Here is a 17,826-nt window from a genome sequence, read left to right on the forward strand (position 1 = left end):
TACAGATGATACAAATAGGCCTTTGCCTTTATTTAATGTCCTCACAAGGGTCGCGGGGGTGCTGGAGCCTATCCCAGCTGTCTTGGTGGGGTACACCCTGGACTGATCGCCAGCCAATCACAGGGCACATATAGACAAACAACCATTCACACTCACATTCATACCTATGGACAATTTGGAGTAGCCAATTAACCTAGCATGTTTTTGGAATGTGGGAGGAAACCGGAGTACCCGGAGAAAACCCACACATGCAAACTCCACATAGAGATGGCCGAGGGTGGGATTGAACTCGGGTCTCCTAGCTGTGAGGTCTGTGCGCTAACCACTCGCCCGCCATGCAGCCTATTTAATGTACTACTTCATGAAAATATTATAATTATTTTGGAGGGTATTTGTGCACAAGACCTCAAAAAGCAAGTTTTGGTTTGTTGTCTAAATGTCCATGTTGAAGTGGGTCCTCTCCATCCTTCCCACAGCTTCCTCCTCTCCTGGGGGCATGTCCAGCGGCCCAGCTGAGGCGGCAGCCATGATGGCGTTCAGGCGTGTCAGAGAGGCGGAGCGTTGCTTGATTCTGGGGGCGGGGACCGGCTCGTCAGGCAGGTGGCCGTATCGGCGGCCGTCTTCGTCGTACTGATAGAGACGAATGACGCGGCTTGGACGAGGCGGCGAGACTGGACGGGAGGAGGGTTCCTCTTTTTCAGCTTCGTGTCCATCATCTTCGTCTGTTTGTGAGGATGAGCCTTCACTGCTTACGTCTGCTCCTTCATTGTCATCGTATCTCTTCTCTCCTGCATTTTCATCATTTCCTCTTTCCTCCTCCTTCCTCCCATCATAACCTCCCACTTCTCCAATGTCTTCTTCCTGTCTCCTCCCCTCCTCATCCTCTTTGCTGGAATCATCTCCTGATGGTCTAACATCTGTGAGCTGTCCATCACATTCCTCCAGCCTTCCTCTCACCTCCTCCTTGTTCCTCCCCTCCACCTGGTCACATGCTTCCAAGTAGGCAGCCGCCTCCTGCTCGTCCTCACCTCGTCTTTCCCGGAAGCTTCTCTGAGGTTTGGCAGGTGGATTGGATCCCAAGCTGCTTGCCGTCTCAGCATCCCTCACCTGCTCCATCGTGCTGTACATGGGTGGGAGTGTCGCCATGGTTATGTCAGAGCCTGGCAGGTGATGCTGTTGCCGTCGTGATGAGCCAGGTAACATCTTTGTGAGCCCATTCAAGCACCTGCAGGAACAAAGTTACAACAAATTCCATGGGACTTACAACATCTACTCATGCTGTCTTCTATAGGACCTTTTGCTGGCTTGAAAGGTTTGCCTACCTGAAAACAGGTCTCCTGCTCAGAGCTCCTACACTGAAGCCAAACACAAACGTGAGTAGCACTGAAGCCGCCACAGCTCCTGCAAAGAACTGGCCTGAAACAGCTTCCTGCTCCTCTCGAACAGAGCCAAGCTCCCTCCTGAACCTGAGGTGTTCACGCCCCCCATCTTCTGGTTGCTTGTGGAGCTGGTAGGGGAACAGCGTGGACCCTCCGTCATGCTGGAGGAGGCAGTAATACAAGCCCTCGTGGAGGCTGCTCAGCTTGTTGACCACGAGGCTGCCATCATGGTGCATGTAGACCGGTTCCTGTCTGGAATGGAAGCCAGGTGTTTGGAGGTGTCCAAAGGGGGTGTGCCAGTAGGCCACCACACCTGCTGGTGGAAGAGGAGCACGTCACTCTCTGTATGTACAAATGTAGTTTTTAAAAAATAGTGTTAAATATGAGTTGATTTCTCTATATGTGTCATTGTGGGTATACGCCCAAGAACACAAACCTCATGCTCTTCTTCAGCTGCGGTGAGCGGACATTTGACTTTTCACTCACCCGCTGTCTTTCCATCGCCACACTTAATAGTCACTGCCACCCCTGGTTGACCTTCGACCCTGCTGGCGGGCACCACCGTCAGGGCATTCTGACCAACCGCTGCTCCCTCTGAATACGCTGAGGCAGCCAGAAAAGCCGTGAACGTTAACCAGCCAGTTAACATGTCAAACCTGGGGCAGACATAAAAGTCACCTGACAGCGGCTTGCTTGGCTAAATGACGAAAAAGAGTAAAACACAATTATGCTGTTGCTCCTGCTATACTGAAAACAAATTGCCAAAACATGCAAACTTCATCCCGTCCCTTCCTGCTGTTGCTTCTAGGTAATTCATATCTAGTGTTCAGTAGCAGCAGAAATTCCATCAAAAGCAGTTGTGAAATATAACCTGTGATACATTTCATAAAGAAAAGTACAACAAAAAATGAGACATGTAGTCTTATAGTTTGTATTTACCTGCGACAGGTGCCCTTGTCATCGGCGAGTGCACGTCGCCTGACTGTCCCCTGTGTAAAGTGCACATTCTCACATGACACAAACGTCAAAACTGTCTGCTGATGATGTTAAAGATTAATGTCTGCTGTGGAGACTCATCCATCGCCGAAACGTCTCCTCTATCAGCACTGTCCTCTTACGCTATCTAGTGGTCAATGCTGTCAACGACGGTGTGGAAAAAGACAGAAAATTAAAAAAAAATGGTACCATCCATTACTACACTATTATACACTATGCCTTTAAACGCCATGCCCCTCCTACCTCAGCACAAAAAAACTCAAAAAGTTATGTATCTGAAAGTACACACTCCTCGAACCAAAATTTGCGATTACAAAGCCATATAACACCACAACAGCCATCCTGTAAGATAGTTGGCTTTTTCGCATCGCTGTCATAACACAATACATGTGTACGGTGAATCGATTCACCTCTGCTGTCAACCACAACACATAGCAAACCCATAGCAAAAACCTCAACATTTTTGTAAAACCACCAAAACATAGTAAACGGTACAGGTTTTATAATGATTCCAACAATCAATAGTACTAAATGTAATAGTATTACATAACGGCATGCAGCCAAACTTAAGTAAACTAGATAAAATGTCATTCTGGGCGTTCTCATCCTCGCAAACGGTACTTCTGTTAACTTACTCGCGCACATACTGCATTACATATTATATATGAGTATGACGTAAATCGCATTCAACGTCATCGCTATGTTCGTTGTTGTTAGCTTTACATCAGTATACATCTGATGATTACGAGTAAGTTTGATAAATGGAGGGAAGTACTTTAATGTGCGGTCTGTTTTTTGTTGACGTCAATCTGCCGCGCCCTCTGCAGGAGGGGACCGGAGCCTAATTTAATTTTAATTTACAAAAAAAAGCAATACACAGTACAGACTGAAACGCAGTCTTCTGGTCCCAGTTCATCAGCGTGCCATTGTACGCACCACCAGTTCGCATACAGATGTTTAAAGGAGATTGAAGGCGAGTTTAACGTTCTCTGCTGGATACTAAACTTTTCACCATCCTTCTCCTCTACAGAAGAAGGAAAGACAAAGTTGGCAAAGACGAGAAGAAGAGCAGCTGAGACCAGAGACATTTTTGAGGTAAACCATTTCATACAAGCCTCTTTCTTGCACTGTTACGAATGATTTTGTACACTGTACTCGAAAGTTAACCTAACTTTAATATTCGTAAATTTTCGGAAAGTGGGCATGTTTACAAAAATGTGGCACACTCAACTGAGAAAAATGTGGTGCAATCTAAACTTTTTTTAATCGATCGTCTGTGTAAACAAACCCACTTCCGACCCATACTGTCAAAATAAAAGGGGCAGCATCTGTTTCTACTATTTTAGTTACCTCATGTAACTGCCTGAAATTCATAGAAACAGGTCTCAGTACGATACAATAATTACACCATTATAAACATATTGCTATTGACATTGTCCAATGTATTAATCTCTGTTGTTATGGATGGAATAGTTCCGTTTTTTTCAAACTTTTTTTAGCCGTGGCACGTTTTTTTTTTACATTGGAATAATCATGCTGTACACCACTAACCACCTCACGTGCATCACTAAAGCTAATAGAGGAACGAGGTAATCAGTTATGTGTTGCCACACGGGCGAATATTACATTGCTCTAATAAATGTAAATTTGAAAAAAATGATATTGGATAATTTCGTGCTGTGGCCAGTGGTTGAAAATTACTGGAATAGTTTCTACTCTGTGTTAGACACAGTATGGCAACATGGATACATAACACAAAACAGATAATAATCGTCTCTCCAGCGCTGGCACTGCATTTGCTTGTATCGACTCTTGTTTAAATGACATTGTAAACTGTACTTGAGACTCCTCGCTGTTAGAATAAATACATTTAGACAAGTAACAGGGCCGGCCCCAACACTGTAAACTAGTATTTTTCTGTTGGTTTATTTTTGGAGGGTACATTGCTAGCTACATTGCTAGTAGAACGCTAGCTTGGAAGAAACGTTAACTACTTGAAAGAATGTTCCAGTTTGTGGTCACATGACAAGCTGGCAAAGCTCTATTTTGGTTGGGTGTGTTTGAGAAGCACAATTACAAGTTGAACATGATGTGATGTTTGAACATCTGTCGAGCAGGCAGTGGCGCCCACATCAAAGCACACTGTCAAAATGCCACACACACACATTAAATAACATTAATATGGTTGTTTACATGATCAGTGCAATCATGTATGTGTGCTGGTCACTGCAGGAAGAAGGATGGTGGTGCCGTTTGATGGCCAGTCCTTTGCCGCTCTGAGGATGAAGGCCCTGCAGAAAGGACACCTCTTTAAGGACCCTCGCTTTCCCGCCTCCGACAAGTCTCTCTTCTACAAGGAGAACCGCATCGGTGAGGTTGCCTGGAAGAGGCCACAGGTATGTTCTCTCATAGCCTTTGTTTATTTTCTACGAAGCAGTCCTCAGTGTGAATGTTCTGCAGAAGTTTCATGCAGCCTGTATGTGGGAGAGTAGCTGTGTGCGTGTGTGTGTGCTTTAACCACCTCTGTCATTTGGCTGCCTGCTTTAGAGCTCCGTGTGGTCCAGCCTTGACATAATCAGAGGGTGTTTCCTTGCTGCCTTTCCTCGGGGTGTTTCCTTGTTTTGTTTCATTTTTTATATTTCCTGGCTTGCTGTGTGATTGACAGCTGATATGTACAGGTGTTTACACCCGGCTGACGTCTACTAATATCATATCATTCTCCAGTAGGAGGAGGCTCCACACCCCTCTGAGCTGCTGGCTGTTGCCAAATTTAAAACAAAAACTAAGCATTGCTTGGACATGTACTTATGGATTTGTCCAGAGACTTATGGGCTGAATGGGTGATTCAGCTTCCAGCCGTTTGTTGAAATGGTTTTCTTCTATGTGCACATATTTTTATTTACATTCTTCTGTTTTCATATGATAGTGTAGTGACGGGAGTATTGTGTATAGGTTCTGAGCTGTGATTCAGGGGTTGGGCTTTAGGAGGCAGTGGTGTTTGCCTATTAGAACCAGCCCAGGACAGAAGAGTTGCTGAACTGCATTGTGAGCTGTGTCTTGCTGTAAGGTAGACAGTAATCCCTCCTGACCGCAATTAATTGTTTCCAGTGACTTTCGCCAAGTCAGATTCCTTGTTTAGAAATTGAATATTTTTGTAGTTAGAGCATACAAAAACTGTACGACCTCCTAAATATTTTATAACAATAAAATAATAACCGTAAGTCACCTTTACACTGGTATAGTAGACATTCATTCATTCATTCATTCATTTGCTACCGCTTAGCCTCACAAGGGTCGCGGTGCTGGAGCCTATCCCAGCTGTCTTCGGGCGAGAGGCAGGGTACACCCTGGACTGGCCAGCCAATCACAGGGCACATATAGACAAACAACCATTCACACATTTATACCTATGGACAATTTGGAGTCGCCAATTAACCTAGCATGTTTTTGGAATGTGGGAGGGAGCCGGAGTACCCGGAGAAAACCCACACATGCAAACTCCACGTAGAGATGGCCGAGGGTGGGATTGAACTCGGGTCTCCTAGCTGTGAGGTCTGCGCGCTAACCACTCGCCCGCCATGCAGCCTATTTAATGTACTACTTCATGAAAATATTATAATTATTTTGGAGGGTATTTGTGCACAAGACCATAAAACATAATTAAACTCGTCCTTGTGTGCATTGCAGTAAATATGTTCCAGGCATGCGGAGGACAGGAAGTAACATTGTGAGGTTTAGCTAGAGTGGACTATGGTCCCAACAGTTGCCTGTGTCAGGGATTACTGTATGTTTATTATTAGGATTATTGAATAATTATTATTGTGCCTGTGAGATAATTCAAACTTGAAATCAAAGCCTGTTGTTCCAGCGGTCAAGCTTCACTGAACATTACAGTACATAGAATCTTTGAATGTAACTTTACATTTTTATGCTTTATTTGCATCAATATGCATGATTTGGACTATTAATAGGCCATATACAACCACGAAACAGCATGATTAAAACCTGACAGATTGATAATGATGCCAGTAAAAAAAACCCTAAGTGGGTCACGTAGTTACATGCAGCAAACCACAGGAAGCATCAAGTAATGGACATTCAATGGAAAGACAATGTGGTTCTTGCTAACCTTTGTGGCCTCATCTTTCCAGGACTTATGTGACAACCCACGGCTCTTTGTGGACGGCATCAGCGCCCACGACCTCAACCAGGGTAAGCTGGGGAACTGCTGGTTTGTGGCGGCCTGCTCCAGTCTAGCCTCACAGGAATCACTCTGGCAGAAGGTGAGCCACTTCCACCTTCACCTCCGTCTTTGTTTGTTTGAGATACAACACTTAACAGCAACAGACCACTCATCAAAACCCCGCTTTGCAACACACACACAGACCACCCAATGACCAAGCATGGTGCGTGTGTGTGTGCAGGTGTGTTCACATGAGTCATGTGACTGCTTTTATGTGTGTGTTGACATGGAGTCGGTATGTTGTCTTTGTCTGGCTGATGGCAGAGCTACGATACATGTCTTTATGTGTTCGTATAGTGGTTGTCAGTGACCCAACATCATCACCTTCGCGGCTAGTAGTCTTGCTAGTCATCCTAAGCAGTGCGTCATATTGTCAGTGTCAATATTATTGTTGGAAAACCTGATTAGCAATCACAAACACATAAAAGAATGCTTAAGCATGCAGTAAGTAACATGTATGCTCACTAGGTGGCACTGCTGGGCTTAATTGACAGAGATGCTGTCCAGTCAGTGATCCCTTGTTTAGTGCTTTTAACTGGTTCCAGACCGTCCAGACCGTGATCAGTCAACTTCTGCAAACTCATGGGAAAAAAAACTGTTTACAGCCTTCAAAATATGGGTTTGAACACTATTATGGCCCTCTAAACATGAAATAATATCCCATACCCAATATAGTAGACAATATAAAATAAGACACTAATAGATTGACAGGATTGGGAGAGTTCTTTTTTCTATGTCTGGGGTGTATTGTTGTGGCTAATGGAACATTACTGACACTTGGGCTACATTCACACTGCAGGGTTTGATGCCAAAATTCATTTATTATTCATTCATTTATTATCCTCACAAGGGTCATGGGCGTGCTGGAGCCTATCCCAAATGTTTTCAGGCAAGAGGCGGAGTACACGCTGGACTGGTGGCCAGCCAATCACAGGGCACTTATAGACAAACAACCATTCACACTCACATTCATACCTATGGACAATTTGGAGTAATTTGGATTTTTTGGAATTAAATCTTTTATGTGGTCGTTCACATTAGCAAAAAAATGCAACTTGTTTATGTGAACGCAAAGCGCCAGGGAAGTCCCACCTCTCGCCCGAAGACAGCTGGGATAGGCTTCAGCATACACTGTAGTGAGTATAAGCAGCATAGAAAATAAGCTTGAAAATGCTCAAGTTAGGCAAAAAATACATGAAATTGGCCTAAGTGTGCATATATCAGTCACTAAACTATGCAGATTTATTAGTATATTTTGAAAAACTGAGTGTGAAGCCATGAAATTTGAAGTGCAAAGTGCCAAAGGACAACTGTATAGCTTATGATCTATTTATATAGAATTGTTTTTGTACAAGTGTATATATTATAGCTATGTATTTGTTGGTATAAGGAGGTATATGTTATAGTGGAGGTATGCATGGATGTGGCTCAGCAAGACTTGAATCAACAATGCCTCTGATGGCTGCAGCCAAGTTGTGCATTCCATTTAGGCTTTGTTTCCATCAGTTGACATGTGATCTCGGGAGTCCTGAGCTCACCTTTCCATTACCTGAAGACTTTTAAGTGTCGGTGCCTCAGTGAAGCATCCTGTTGTCATGACAACCAATGTCAGGGGCCCAAACTCAAGCGCTGGCTCTGCAACGTCATTCAATCAAGAATCTCACCTAAGCTTAAAGGGTCCCTGGAATGGTTCATCAACTTAGCCTAAATAGTATGTTATATATGGTTTGTAATATTGATTTTTTTTAAACCAAGCGGTACATTTGCAAAAATGACATTTATAGTTCATGGCGCCAGCCATGGCAAGTGACTTGGTTCAGTATATTTTTCATCAAAATAGGAGTCAAGCCAAAATGTTGTGTTGCTGCTGGATGTTCATAGTATCCCAGTCATACAGTACGTTTGCTTTCTTTTCTAAAAGAGAAAGGTTAAAGACAACAATAGATTAAACAAGTGCATAAACAGATGAATGCCACCCTTGAGTTCTCTTCTTTGCAAGATCAGAATCAGATCAGAATGCTTTGAAAGAACATCTTGCATTTGGCTTGAAAGTACGGTATGAACACATTTTGAGAAAGGATGCTTTTCCGCCAGTACACAAAAAAAAACAAGAAAGACATGTCTTGTTTAAAAATGTCTTCTAGAGGTGATTCCACGTTCCAGGTTATAGAACCATCTTTTGACAGCCATATCTTTACTTGCTAAAACAGGCTAAAAAGCCAATTTAAAAGAATAATTGAAGGATAAGCAACACCAGAGTAATTTACACTTACCATTCTGTGTTTTGAAGGCGACCAATCTTCATCTCCATGTCTTCAGGCTCAAGTCCAAGTTCTCTGTTTCATCTCCAAATGTTTCTTCATCCTCAAAAACTACTGACACATAGTTCAAATCTTGGCTCTAATCACTGTTTCTTTATCCCGGCTAATGCCATGAACTAGAAATGTAATTTTTGCAAATGTATCCATGTCAGTGATCCTATAAAGGGGTAATTACGATGACCTTTAAAGGACTGAGTTGGCGTCCTCTGCTGGTGAACTTGTTTACCACTTTTTAGATGTTTTGTGTGAGCAAGAAGGCATACGTCATCACAGCATCCATCACTTTTATTTCACTTAGTTTGTGCTCTTCAGTTAACACAAGTCACATCTAAACAATGCTTTCAACTTGACGTTTCCTCAGTCAGCATGCTAACAGCTTCACTTCAGTCACTTTTCGCTCCGAAACGCCACCGAGCAGCGCAGCTTAGACGCCTCTGCACCGTCCTTGAAGGCAAACAGGAAGTACATGACCTTCCTGACCTTGGCCAGCTCAGCAATCCTCTCGCCAAACTCCTGCATGTCGGCCTCCAGACACTTGAGCCGCGACTCATCGGGGTCATCTGCGTTGCGCCAAAACGTACCAATGGGCTCCAGGAGCTGACGGGTCATGAGGTGGGTGAGGTCTGGGGTCCAGTGCTGCGAGATTCCTGTGATGGTGACCCGGCCGTGGCCACTGAGGGACACGTTCCAGCGAGAGAAGATCAGCTCCTGGATGTGGAAGTCCAGCCGGTAGACAGCCTCGTGAGGAAGAAGCAGGCGTTCGCCCTCCTGACGCTTCTGACCGGATCGTTGCAGAGATGACACACGAAGACGCATCTTCTGCAGAAGCCCACCAAACAGACACTCATTTCTCAGAAAAATTGAACTTTTTTTTTAATTCAGCATTTAAAACATTTCTAAGTGCTTCAAAGTGAGAATGAAATACTGAAAGAAATCTTCACGGTGAGAAGCTCACCTCAGTCAGCGCCGTGTCCTCTTTAAACTCCAGCACAATGGTGCTCAATGGGGCTGCTCCGGCCTGGTCCATGTCCCACTTGGAGGTTGTAATCCCGGGTCAAGGAGAGGGTGCCCTGGCCTCCCTGGATGGTGGATGTTATGATGGAGCTCCGTCGGAGTTTCTGCTTTTGTCCCTCTCGCTCCTGCGCCACCCCCTTCCCTTTTCCACAACTATTTCCATCACAGTAAACCATGTTCCTCCCCCTCCCACACACACACAGAACACGCGGCTGTGTCTGCAGGCAACAGTGCTTGGGAGACATTGATTGACCCCTAACAGTGGCAGAGGACATCAATGTGTGCCAATGTGAATTTATGGAAAAAGTCTGTGATGACGTAATCACAAATAAGTCTTTTTCAGTGCAAGTGTGAAGGATGTGAAGGAAATGTGTGCATCTGCTAGGCAACACGAGGCACAGATGACGTACAGGAGGGAACTCTGGGAGTCTCCTGAGGACTTCTGGAAGCACCGCTGCTCAGTGGATGGCTTATCTCTATTTTTAACGGCGCATGTGCACTCCGGTGAACACGCCACTGTACCGTCTGGAGGGATCGCTGTGCAGGATCCGCTCGGGTGACATCTCCATGTTAGAAAGGCGTTGGTGCAAGATAAATGATGGAAAGTGGAATAAATGTGACAGCACACTAAAAAAATGATGGGTTAGAAATAACTCAACCTTAACCTAGCCGACGGGTTAGCACTAGCCCAATGTTAGCATGCTAGGTTGGGCCATTTTAACCCAGCAAGTCAATAAAAATATTTCACTCAATTGCTATGATAAAATAATTACAATGCTGGGTTGTTTTAACTGAATATTATATATACAAAATATTCCATTTTGAGATAAGGAATTGTACTTTGCAGAAATACTCTGACCACAGTTGAGTCTGGAACCAATTAATTGTGATATAGGAGGGATTACTGTTCATATTTAGTGGTGGAATTTCCTTGCTGGTGATGCGTTCAGGTCAGAAAAAAGTTTGTCAAAAGAGTGTCAGACTGTATGACAGATAGCCGTGGCTTGCCATGGCTAAAGATTGTAACATAATTAATGACTTACCGCCATCAATGTGTCATTTTTGATGGCTCTAATTTCAACAGCTTGTAACTTTCTTGGTTGATGTCTGTGACCACCTCCAAGGTGATTCCCGACCATAAGAACCAGGTTTGGCACACCATTTCTTACGCCGGGATCTTCCACTTCCGCTTCTGGAGGTTTGGCACGTGGGTGGATGTGGTGATTGACGACCGGCTGCCCACCATGAACGGAAAGCTGATCTACTGTCACTCAAACGATGCCAGCGAGTTCTGGAGCGCTCTGGTGGAGAAGGCCTACGCCAAGTAAGCATGTCTTCATTCTAACCAGTGTTGACGGTGTTAAATGAGGAACAAGGAGTAAAGACTGGTCAAACGTAGTTGTCTAAACCAGCATGGACGCGATGGTGTTCTCCAGGTTATGCGGGTGCTACGAGGCACTGGATGGGGGCAACACGGCTGACGCCCTGACGGACTTCACTGGCGGCGTGTCCGAGATGATTGACCTGGCGGAAAATCCAGCGAAGGCCGATGTGGAGAAACGCAAAGAGTTGTTTGAGAGAGTCCTAAAAGTCCACGGCAGGGGAGGCCTCATCAGCTGCTCCATTAAGGTGAGCTCAGCAGCTGAAGGTCACATGGTATTGATCGAGATACATCACATAGGCACTGGTCACCTGCAGATATTTCATTACTCGAGTGAGAGTGGGTGGAGCCAACTTTGTGTTGTTGCCGCAGGTGACCAACAGCAGCAACATGGAGGTGAAGTTGCCCAACGGCCTGGTCAAGGGCCACGCCTACGCAGTGACAGACGTGCGAAAGGTGAAGCTGGGTCGCGGCTTGATGGCTAAATTCAAGTCTGACAAAGTCAACATGGTCCGCATCCGGAACCCCTGGGGGCAGAGCGAGTGGACGGGAGCCTGGAGCGACAGGTGGGAACAATCCGGAACAGGACGCCTTTGTGTGGACGTCTGCTTCATTGGGCGGCTGAGGTCACTGAAGCATGATGAAGTTCAGTCTCATCTTCTGCTTGCAGTTCTGACGAGTGGAAACAGGTCAGCAAGAGTGAGAGGGATGCGATGGGCGTTGTCGTGCAAGATGACGGCGAGTTCTGGTGAGCTTCACTGTTCACGTCTTTTCACCACCCACCCCCCCACCCCAGCCCCGGTAATCTTCATGCCCCTTTCTCTTGTCCTCCTGCAGGATGAACTTCGATGACATGATAACCAACTTCACCGACCTCATCATGTGTCGCCTCATCAACACGTCCCATGTCAGCATTTACAAGACCTGGGTTGAGGTTCTGGTGCATGGAGCTTGGCGGCGGCACAGTAATCCCATGCGGAATCGAGCTGGGGGCTGCGCCAACAACAAGGAGACTTTTCTCCAGAACCCTCAGGTGCTCACTGATGTCCACTTAGCAAGTTGTTTGTCTGCAACACGTCATTTTCCTACTGTTTTTACTCCATTGTGTCCAAACTTGGTGATGATAATACTAGTTTCTAATGTTTGTGTGCACTAATGTGTATGTGTTTGTTGTCTTGCTGTAGTACATGTTCAAAGTGAAGAAGTCCGTGGACGAGGTTCTCATCAGTCTGCAGCAGAAAGACCGTATAGCCACGGAGACAGAAGAACAAAAAAAGAACCTGCCAATTGGCTTCGACATATTCAGGGTCAGCTCAGGAAGAGAGTGTGTGTGTGTGACATTTTGAAATGAGTTATACTACAAAATGTAGCGTGTAGTGTAATCGGTGTATATATGTACTAATATTTGTATGAGTACATATGCTTGCTTTCTTATTTTGTCACACTTAAATGTTTCAGATCATCAAACATTCGAATGTTAGTCAACTGAACACCAAATGTAGTTTTTAAATGAAACTTTATTATTCATTCATTCATTCATTTTCTACCACTTTTCCTCACGAGGGTCGTGGGGGTGCTGGAGCCTATCCCAGCTGTCTTCGGGCGAGAGGCGGGGTACACCCTGGACTGGTCGCCAGCCAATCACAGGGCACATATAGACAAACAACCATTCACACTCACATTCATACAATTCAGACAATTTGGAGTGGCCAATTAACCTAGCATGTTTTTGGAATGTGGGAGAAAACCCACGCATGCACGGGGAGAACATGCAAACAGAGATGGCCGAGGGTGGGAATTGAACCCTGGTCTCCTAGCTGTGCGCTAACCACTAGACCGCCGTGCCGCCCAAAAAAAACAATTCAAAGCTACATGGTCCCGTGTGAAAAAGTGATTCCCTGTAAAGTTAAAACTGGTTGGGCCACCCTTAGCAGCAACAACTGCAATCATGTGTTTGTGATAACTTGCAATGAGTCTCTTCCAGCGCTGTGGAGGAGTTTTAGGCCCACTCATCTTTGCCAAATTGTTGTCATTCAGCCACATTGGAGGATTTCCCAGCATGAAGCGCCTTTTTAAGGTCATGCCACAGCATCTCTATAGGATTTTGGTCAGGACTTTTTTGACTCAGCCACTTTCTGTCTAGTCTCTAGACAGCAGAATTCATGGTTCTATTTACCACAGCAAGTCCTGATACAGCAAAACAGCCCCAGACATCACACTACCACCACCATATTTTATTGATATTTTCTTTTTCTGAGATACGGAGTTGCTTTTAGTTCAACTTGGTTGGTTCAAAATGTTTTCTGACAAAATTGACTGCAGAATTCATGGTTCTATTTACCACAGCAAGTCCCGATACAGCAAAACAGCCCCAGAAATCACACTACCACCACCATATTTTATTGATATTTTCTTTTTCTGAGATAGAGTTACTTTTAGTTCAATTTGGTTGGGTCAAAATATTTTCTGACAAAATTGAGACCAGCCTTAATGTTATTTTTGTTCAGCAGTGGTCTTGGAACGAGAACCCAATGTCTTTCTTATGGTGGGGTCATGAAAACTGACCTTAACTGAGGCAAGTGAGGCCTGCAGTTCTTTGGGTGTTGTTGTGGGGTCTTTTGTGACCTCTTGGATGAGTCGTTGCTGCGCTCTTGGGGTCATTTTGGTTGGCCGGCCAGTCTGGGGAAGGTTCACCACTGTTGTATGTTTTGGCCATTTGTGGATAATGAATGGCTCTCACAATTTTTTGCTGGAGTCCCAAAGCTTAAGAAATGTGAAACCTTTTCCACAATGATAGATCTCAAATAATCTCATTTAAGTTATGTTTTAACAGCGGGGCAATTGCTTTTTCACGCAGGGCCATGATGGTTTGGATTTTTTTCATTTTTTCATCCTCAAGGGTCGTGGGGGTGCTGGAGCCTATCCCAGCTGTCTTTGGCCGAGAGGCGGGGTACACCCTGGAACTGGTTGCCAGCCAATCACAGGGCACATATATACAAACAACCATTCACACTCACATTATATCTATATTATATCTATGGACAATTTGGAGTCGCCAATTAACCTAGCATGTTTTTGGAATGTGGGAGGAAACCGGAGTACCCGGAAAAAACCCACGCATGCACAGGGAGAACATGCAAACTCCTCACAGAGATGGCCGAGGGTGGAATTGTGCGATGGTTTGGATTTTATTTCTCCCTTAAAATAAAGTTTCATCTAAAAACTGCATTTTGGGTTCAGTTGTGTTGTCAGTGACTGATATTTAAATTTGTTTGATGATCTGAAGGATTAAAATATGACACTTTTTTCACATCACTGTATTTGTATATATACATATGAATGTGTGTGTGTATGTATGCACCAGACTGCAAAGTGAATTTTTGTGAAGTATTCATAAATGAAATATTTTTGTAATTTACATCCTTCTAAATAGAGAACATTATTAGAGTTCTCTTGACATGAAATAACACCCCTATAGTCGCCTTTACACTCATCTAACCCAATATAGTAGACATAATCACAGAAAATGGGCGGCACGGTGGTCGAGTGGTTAGCGCGCAGACCTCACAGGGTTCAATTCCACCCTCGGCCATCTCTGTGTGGAGTTTGCATGTTCTCCCCGTGCATGCGTGGGTTTTCTCCGGGTACTCCGGTTTCCTCCCACATTCCAAAAACATGCTAGGTTAATTGGCGACTCCAAATTGTCCATAGGTATGAATCTGAGTGTGAATGGTTGTTTGTCTATATGTGTCCTGTGATTGGCTGGCCACCAGTCCAGGGTGTACCCCGCCTCTCGCCTGAAGACAGCTGGGATAGGCTCCAGCACCCCCTGCGACCCTCGTGAGGAAAAGCGGTAGAAAATGAATGAATGAATGAATCACAGAAAATAAGACAGTATTCCCTGTGATGGCTATTGTCAATGGAACATTACTGACACCTAATGACCAGTGTAGGATACTACATGTCAAAACATGTTTTCAAGCTGTTTCCTACACTCAAGCATGAAAAGAAGGCATGAAAAAAACTCTGCACTTTAAAGTTGTTAAAAAAAGTATAAAATGTTTGACTATTCCAAATGTTTGATTATGATGTCTTACATGACAGGTAGAGTTGAACAGGAAGTACCGTATGCACTCCCCCCAGGAGAAGATCTGCGGCAGCGCCTATGTGAACTCTAGATCGGTCTTCTTGCGCACCGAGCTCAAGCACGGCCGCTACGTCATCATACCCACCACCTATGACCCCGACGTGGAGGGGGACTTCCTGCTGCGCATCTTCACCGACGTGGCCTGCCGCTGCAAGTAGGAAGGCGGGCGCTAGACTCTCTGGCCAGATTATGTTCCAAACTAATCCCCAAGTGTTGTCATGTGTGCCGCAGGGAGCTGATTGTGGACGTGCCCCGACGCACCTGCTGGTCCTGTCTGTGTAGCGGTTACCCGTCGTTGATCACTCAGGTGCACGTCCTGAAGGCGGAAGGACTGGCTGAAGGAGGCTCTGATTCAAGTAAACAACACTTAACGTCCATTTATTTACCATTTTTGTCATTATTTTTATCCTAGGACAAATCTGTTTATTCTATAATTTGCTGTGTGTGTGCAGGCTGTAACCCCTACATGATCATTAAATGTGAAGGAGTCCAAGTCCGTTCCATTTTCCATCAACGCACACGCAGTCCTGTCTTTGACACCAAGGCTATCTTCTACAGGAAGAAACCCACCCAGCCAATCAGCATTGAGGTATGTGTGTGTGTGTGTGTTTATGTGCTTTTATGCGTTGACCTTGACGTGTCATTCAGGTGTACAGCCACAACATGCTGAGGGACACCTTGCTGGGCCAGTTGTCCATGTGCACCCAGTCAGGTGACATTGACGACACGTTGCAGTTAAAGAACAAAAGCGATGCAGACGCCGGCACAATCACCGTCACCGTGGTGAGCAGTGCCATGCTCAGCGGCATCTGAGAGGTCGTTTATCCTAAAAACTTTCAGCGACAATTTCCCCTTTTCTGATTTTTTCTCCGTCAAAGAAAGTTTACAAAGTGTCTAATTGACTTTTTTTAAAGGTATTGCTTTGTAATTGCTATTTTTATAATGTCCTGCTTCCTCACACTGGCCTACAAACGCCATCTTGTTGTCTTGGGGGGGAAACTTTCATGGCAGTGACCGCCAGGCGTCGACTGTCTGTTGCTGTGTCACATGACGCTTCACTTTGTCGCATTCGCTTTTCACTCTCAATGTTCTGAGCACCATGACAACCACGACAACCACTGTTTGCCATCAATTTAATGTTTATGCTCGTGCTAAGATAAAAGTCATCTTTTTCCCTTCACGCACATGCTGTGTCAACTAATTTATTAAGAACTCCAATATAACTCCCACATGGACGCATTTTCTAGCATTTTCTAAACCAAGTCGCCGCCCCCGAAAACCCCCACCCCCCCAATCCCGCACCTGCCCCAAAAATACAACCTCACTCTGTGGCAAACTAACAAAATAGTTAACATTTACAATAAAAACAAACCTACATGCAAAACATGCATTGCATGGACATTGCATGCAGGGCCCCATTTTGCACAAGGGGGCGCATTCCCGGCAAATGCGCAGAAGATGTGCATGGCTTCCTGTGAGGCCTAGATTTTTAAGTCTAAAATTTGATTTGAATGTAAGGCTTTAAAATGTGTCACATTCTCCTAATATCTCATAAAATGTATGAAATACGCTTTCCAAAGGTCTTAAAACTGCATTAACATTGCTTGTTTGAGGACGCTATAACGCTATATAAGTACATAATGGAAGTAAAGTACACGAGCAGCCCTGTCATAATTTTTGAATTTCAGAATTAGTGTTTTGTTTGATTTATTTTCATTCCACTCCAGTATACATCGCATAACAATTTTGTTTTTAAAAATAGGGCATTTTTGAATCATATTTGAACTTATGTATCTAGATGTGTATCCAATCTTTACATCGCTACTTATTCAGGATGTCCGATATTGGCTTTTCTTTGCAGAAAACTGATATGCCGAACTCTCAATTTCTGATCGTGATATTGATACTGATATGAGCAAAGTGACATATCTCCTGTGGTGGAATGAACATATGTGTTGTATACAGCATTTCTTTAATATTGGTTTGCATGAGGGTCGAGTGGTTAGCGCAGAGGGTTTTCTCCGGGTACTCTGGTTTCATTCCAAAAACATGCTAGGTTAATTGGCGACTCCAAATTGTCCATAGGTATGAATGTGAGTGTGAATGGTTGTTTGTCTATATGTGCCCTGTGATTGGCTGGCCACCAGTCCAGGGTGTACCCCGCCTCTCGCCCGAAGACAGCTGGGATAGGCTCCAGCACCCCCCGCAACCCTCGTGAGGATAAGCGGTAGAAAATGAATGAATAGTTTGCATGATTGGGGAAAAAATACAGATATCAACCGATATCTAATTTTTGTGCTGATATCGGGTCGATAATCATCGGTCCAATGATTATCAGACGTCCC

The 17,826-nt window shown here is 44.6% G+C and overlaps 3 protein-coding genes across 5 annotated transcripts; 1 reads left to right on the plus strand and 2 right to left on the minus strand.

The window, feature by feature from the left end:
* Positions 1-91: 91 nt before the first annotated feature.
* LOC131134390 (uncharacterized) lies at positions 92-2,485 on the minus strand. 2 transcript variants are annotated; one of them, XM_078792780.1, is made up of 4 exons: positions 2,319-2,485; positions 1,866-2,035; positions 1,323-1,695; positions 92-1,225 (listed from the first exon to the last, which is right to left on the minus strand). In XM_078792780.1, exons 2-4 carry the CDS (start codon positions 2,026-2,028, stop codon positions 433-435), a joined length of 1,329 nt encoding a protein of 442 aa, XP_078648906.1. In that variant the 5' UTR covers positions 2,029-2,035; positions 2,319-2,485; the 3' UTR covers positions 92-432. The 2 variants fall into 2 exon arrangements, with proteins under 2 accessions (XP_078648906.1, XP_078648907.1); XM_078792781.1 differs by lacking the exon at positions 2,319-2,485 and having other exon boundaries at positions 1,816-1,911.
* capn5a (calpain 5a) lies at positions 1,290-17,822 on the plus strand. 2 transcript variants are annotated; one of them, XM_078792778.1, is made up of 15 exons: positions 1,290-1,373; positions 1,447-1,723; positions 3,406-3,470; positions 4,608-4,771; positions 6,527-6,658; positions 11,078-11,277; positions 11,390-11,582; positions 11,707-11,900; positions 12,005-12,082; positions 12,172-12,367; positions 12,519-12,641; positions 15,439-15,635; positions 15,713-15,837; positions 15,934-16,070; positions 16,130-17,822. In XM_078792778.1, the coding sequence occupies exons 4-15, from the start codon at positions 4,616-4,618 to the stop codon at positions 16,292-16,294; spliced, it is 1,896 nt and encodes a 631-aa protein (XP_078648904.1). In that variant the 5' UTR covers positions 1,290-1,373; positions 1,447-1,723; positions 3,406-3,470; positions 4,608-4,615; the 3' UTR covers positions 16,295-17,822. The 2 variants fall into 2 exon arrangements, with proteins under 2 accessions (XP_078648904.1, XP_078648905.1); XM_078792779.1 differs by having other exon boundaries at positions 15,478-15,635.
* On the minus strand, positions 9,211-10,077 carry ompa (olfactory marker protein a). The gene is made up of 2 exons (XM_058079658.2): positions 9,895-10,077; positions 9,211-9,758 (listed from the first exon to the last, which is right to left on the minus strand). Exons 1-2 carry the CDS (start codon positions 9,964-9,966, stop codon positions 9,327-9,329), a joined length of 504 nt encoding a protein of 167 aa, XP_057935641.2. The 5' UTR covers positions 9,967-10,077; the 3' UTR covers positions 9,211-9,326.
* Positions 17,823-17,826: the final 4 nt, after the last annotated feature.

The sequence above is a fragment of the Doryrhamphus excisus genome, linkage group LG8 (genome assembly GCF_037039965.1).
Source record: "Doryrhamphus excisus strain RoL-2023G ecotype Guam linkage group LG8, RoL_Dexc_Guam_v1.1, whole genome shotgun sequence".
NCBI lineage: Eukaryota > Metazoa > Chordata > Actinopteri > Syngnathiformes > Syngnathidae > Doryrhamphus > Doryrhamphus excisus.

Coding starts and splice junctions, on each gene's coding strand:
- LOC131134390 (XM_078792780.1), bottom strand. CDS start 2,028: ATGTTAACTGGCTGGTTAACGTTCACGGCTTTTCTGGCTGCCTCAGCG. Junction 1,696..1,865: donor TGGCGATGGAAAGACAGCGG/GTGAGTGAAAAG, acceptor CTCTTCCACCAG/CAGGTGTGGTGGCCTACTGG. Junction 1,226..1,322: donor AGCAGGAGACCTGTTTTCAG/GTAGGCAAACCT, acceptor TTGTTCCTGCAG/GTGCTTGAATGGGCTCACAA.
- capn5a (XM_078792778.1), top strand. CDS start 4,616: ATGGTGGTGCCGTTTGATGGCCAGTCCTTTGCCGCTCTGAGGATGAAG. Junction 11,278..11,389: donor GTGGAGAAGGCCTACGCCAA/GTAAGCATGTCT, acceptor GGTGTTCTCCAG/GTTATGCGGGTGCTACGAGG. Junction 15,838..15,933: donor TGAAGGAGGCTCTGATTCAA/GTAAACAACACT, acceptor GTGTGTGTGCAG/GCTGTAACCCCTACATGATC.
- ompa (XM_058079658.2), bottom strand. CDS start 9,966: ATGGACCAGGCCGGAGCAGCCCCATTGAGCACCATTGTGCTGGAGTTT. Junction 9,759..9,894: donor AGGACACGGCGCTGACTGAG/GTGAGCTTCTCA, acceptor GGGCTTCTGCAG/AAGATGCGTCTTCGTGTGTC.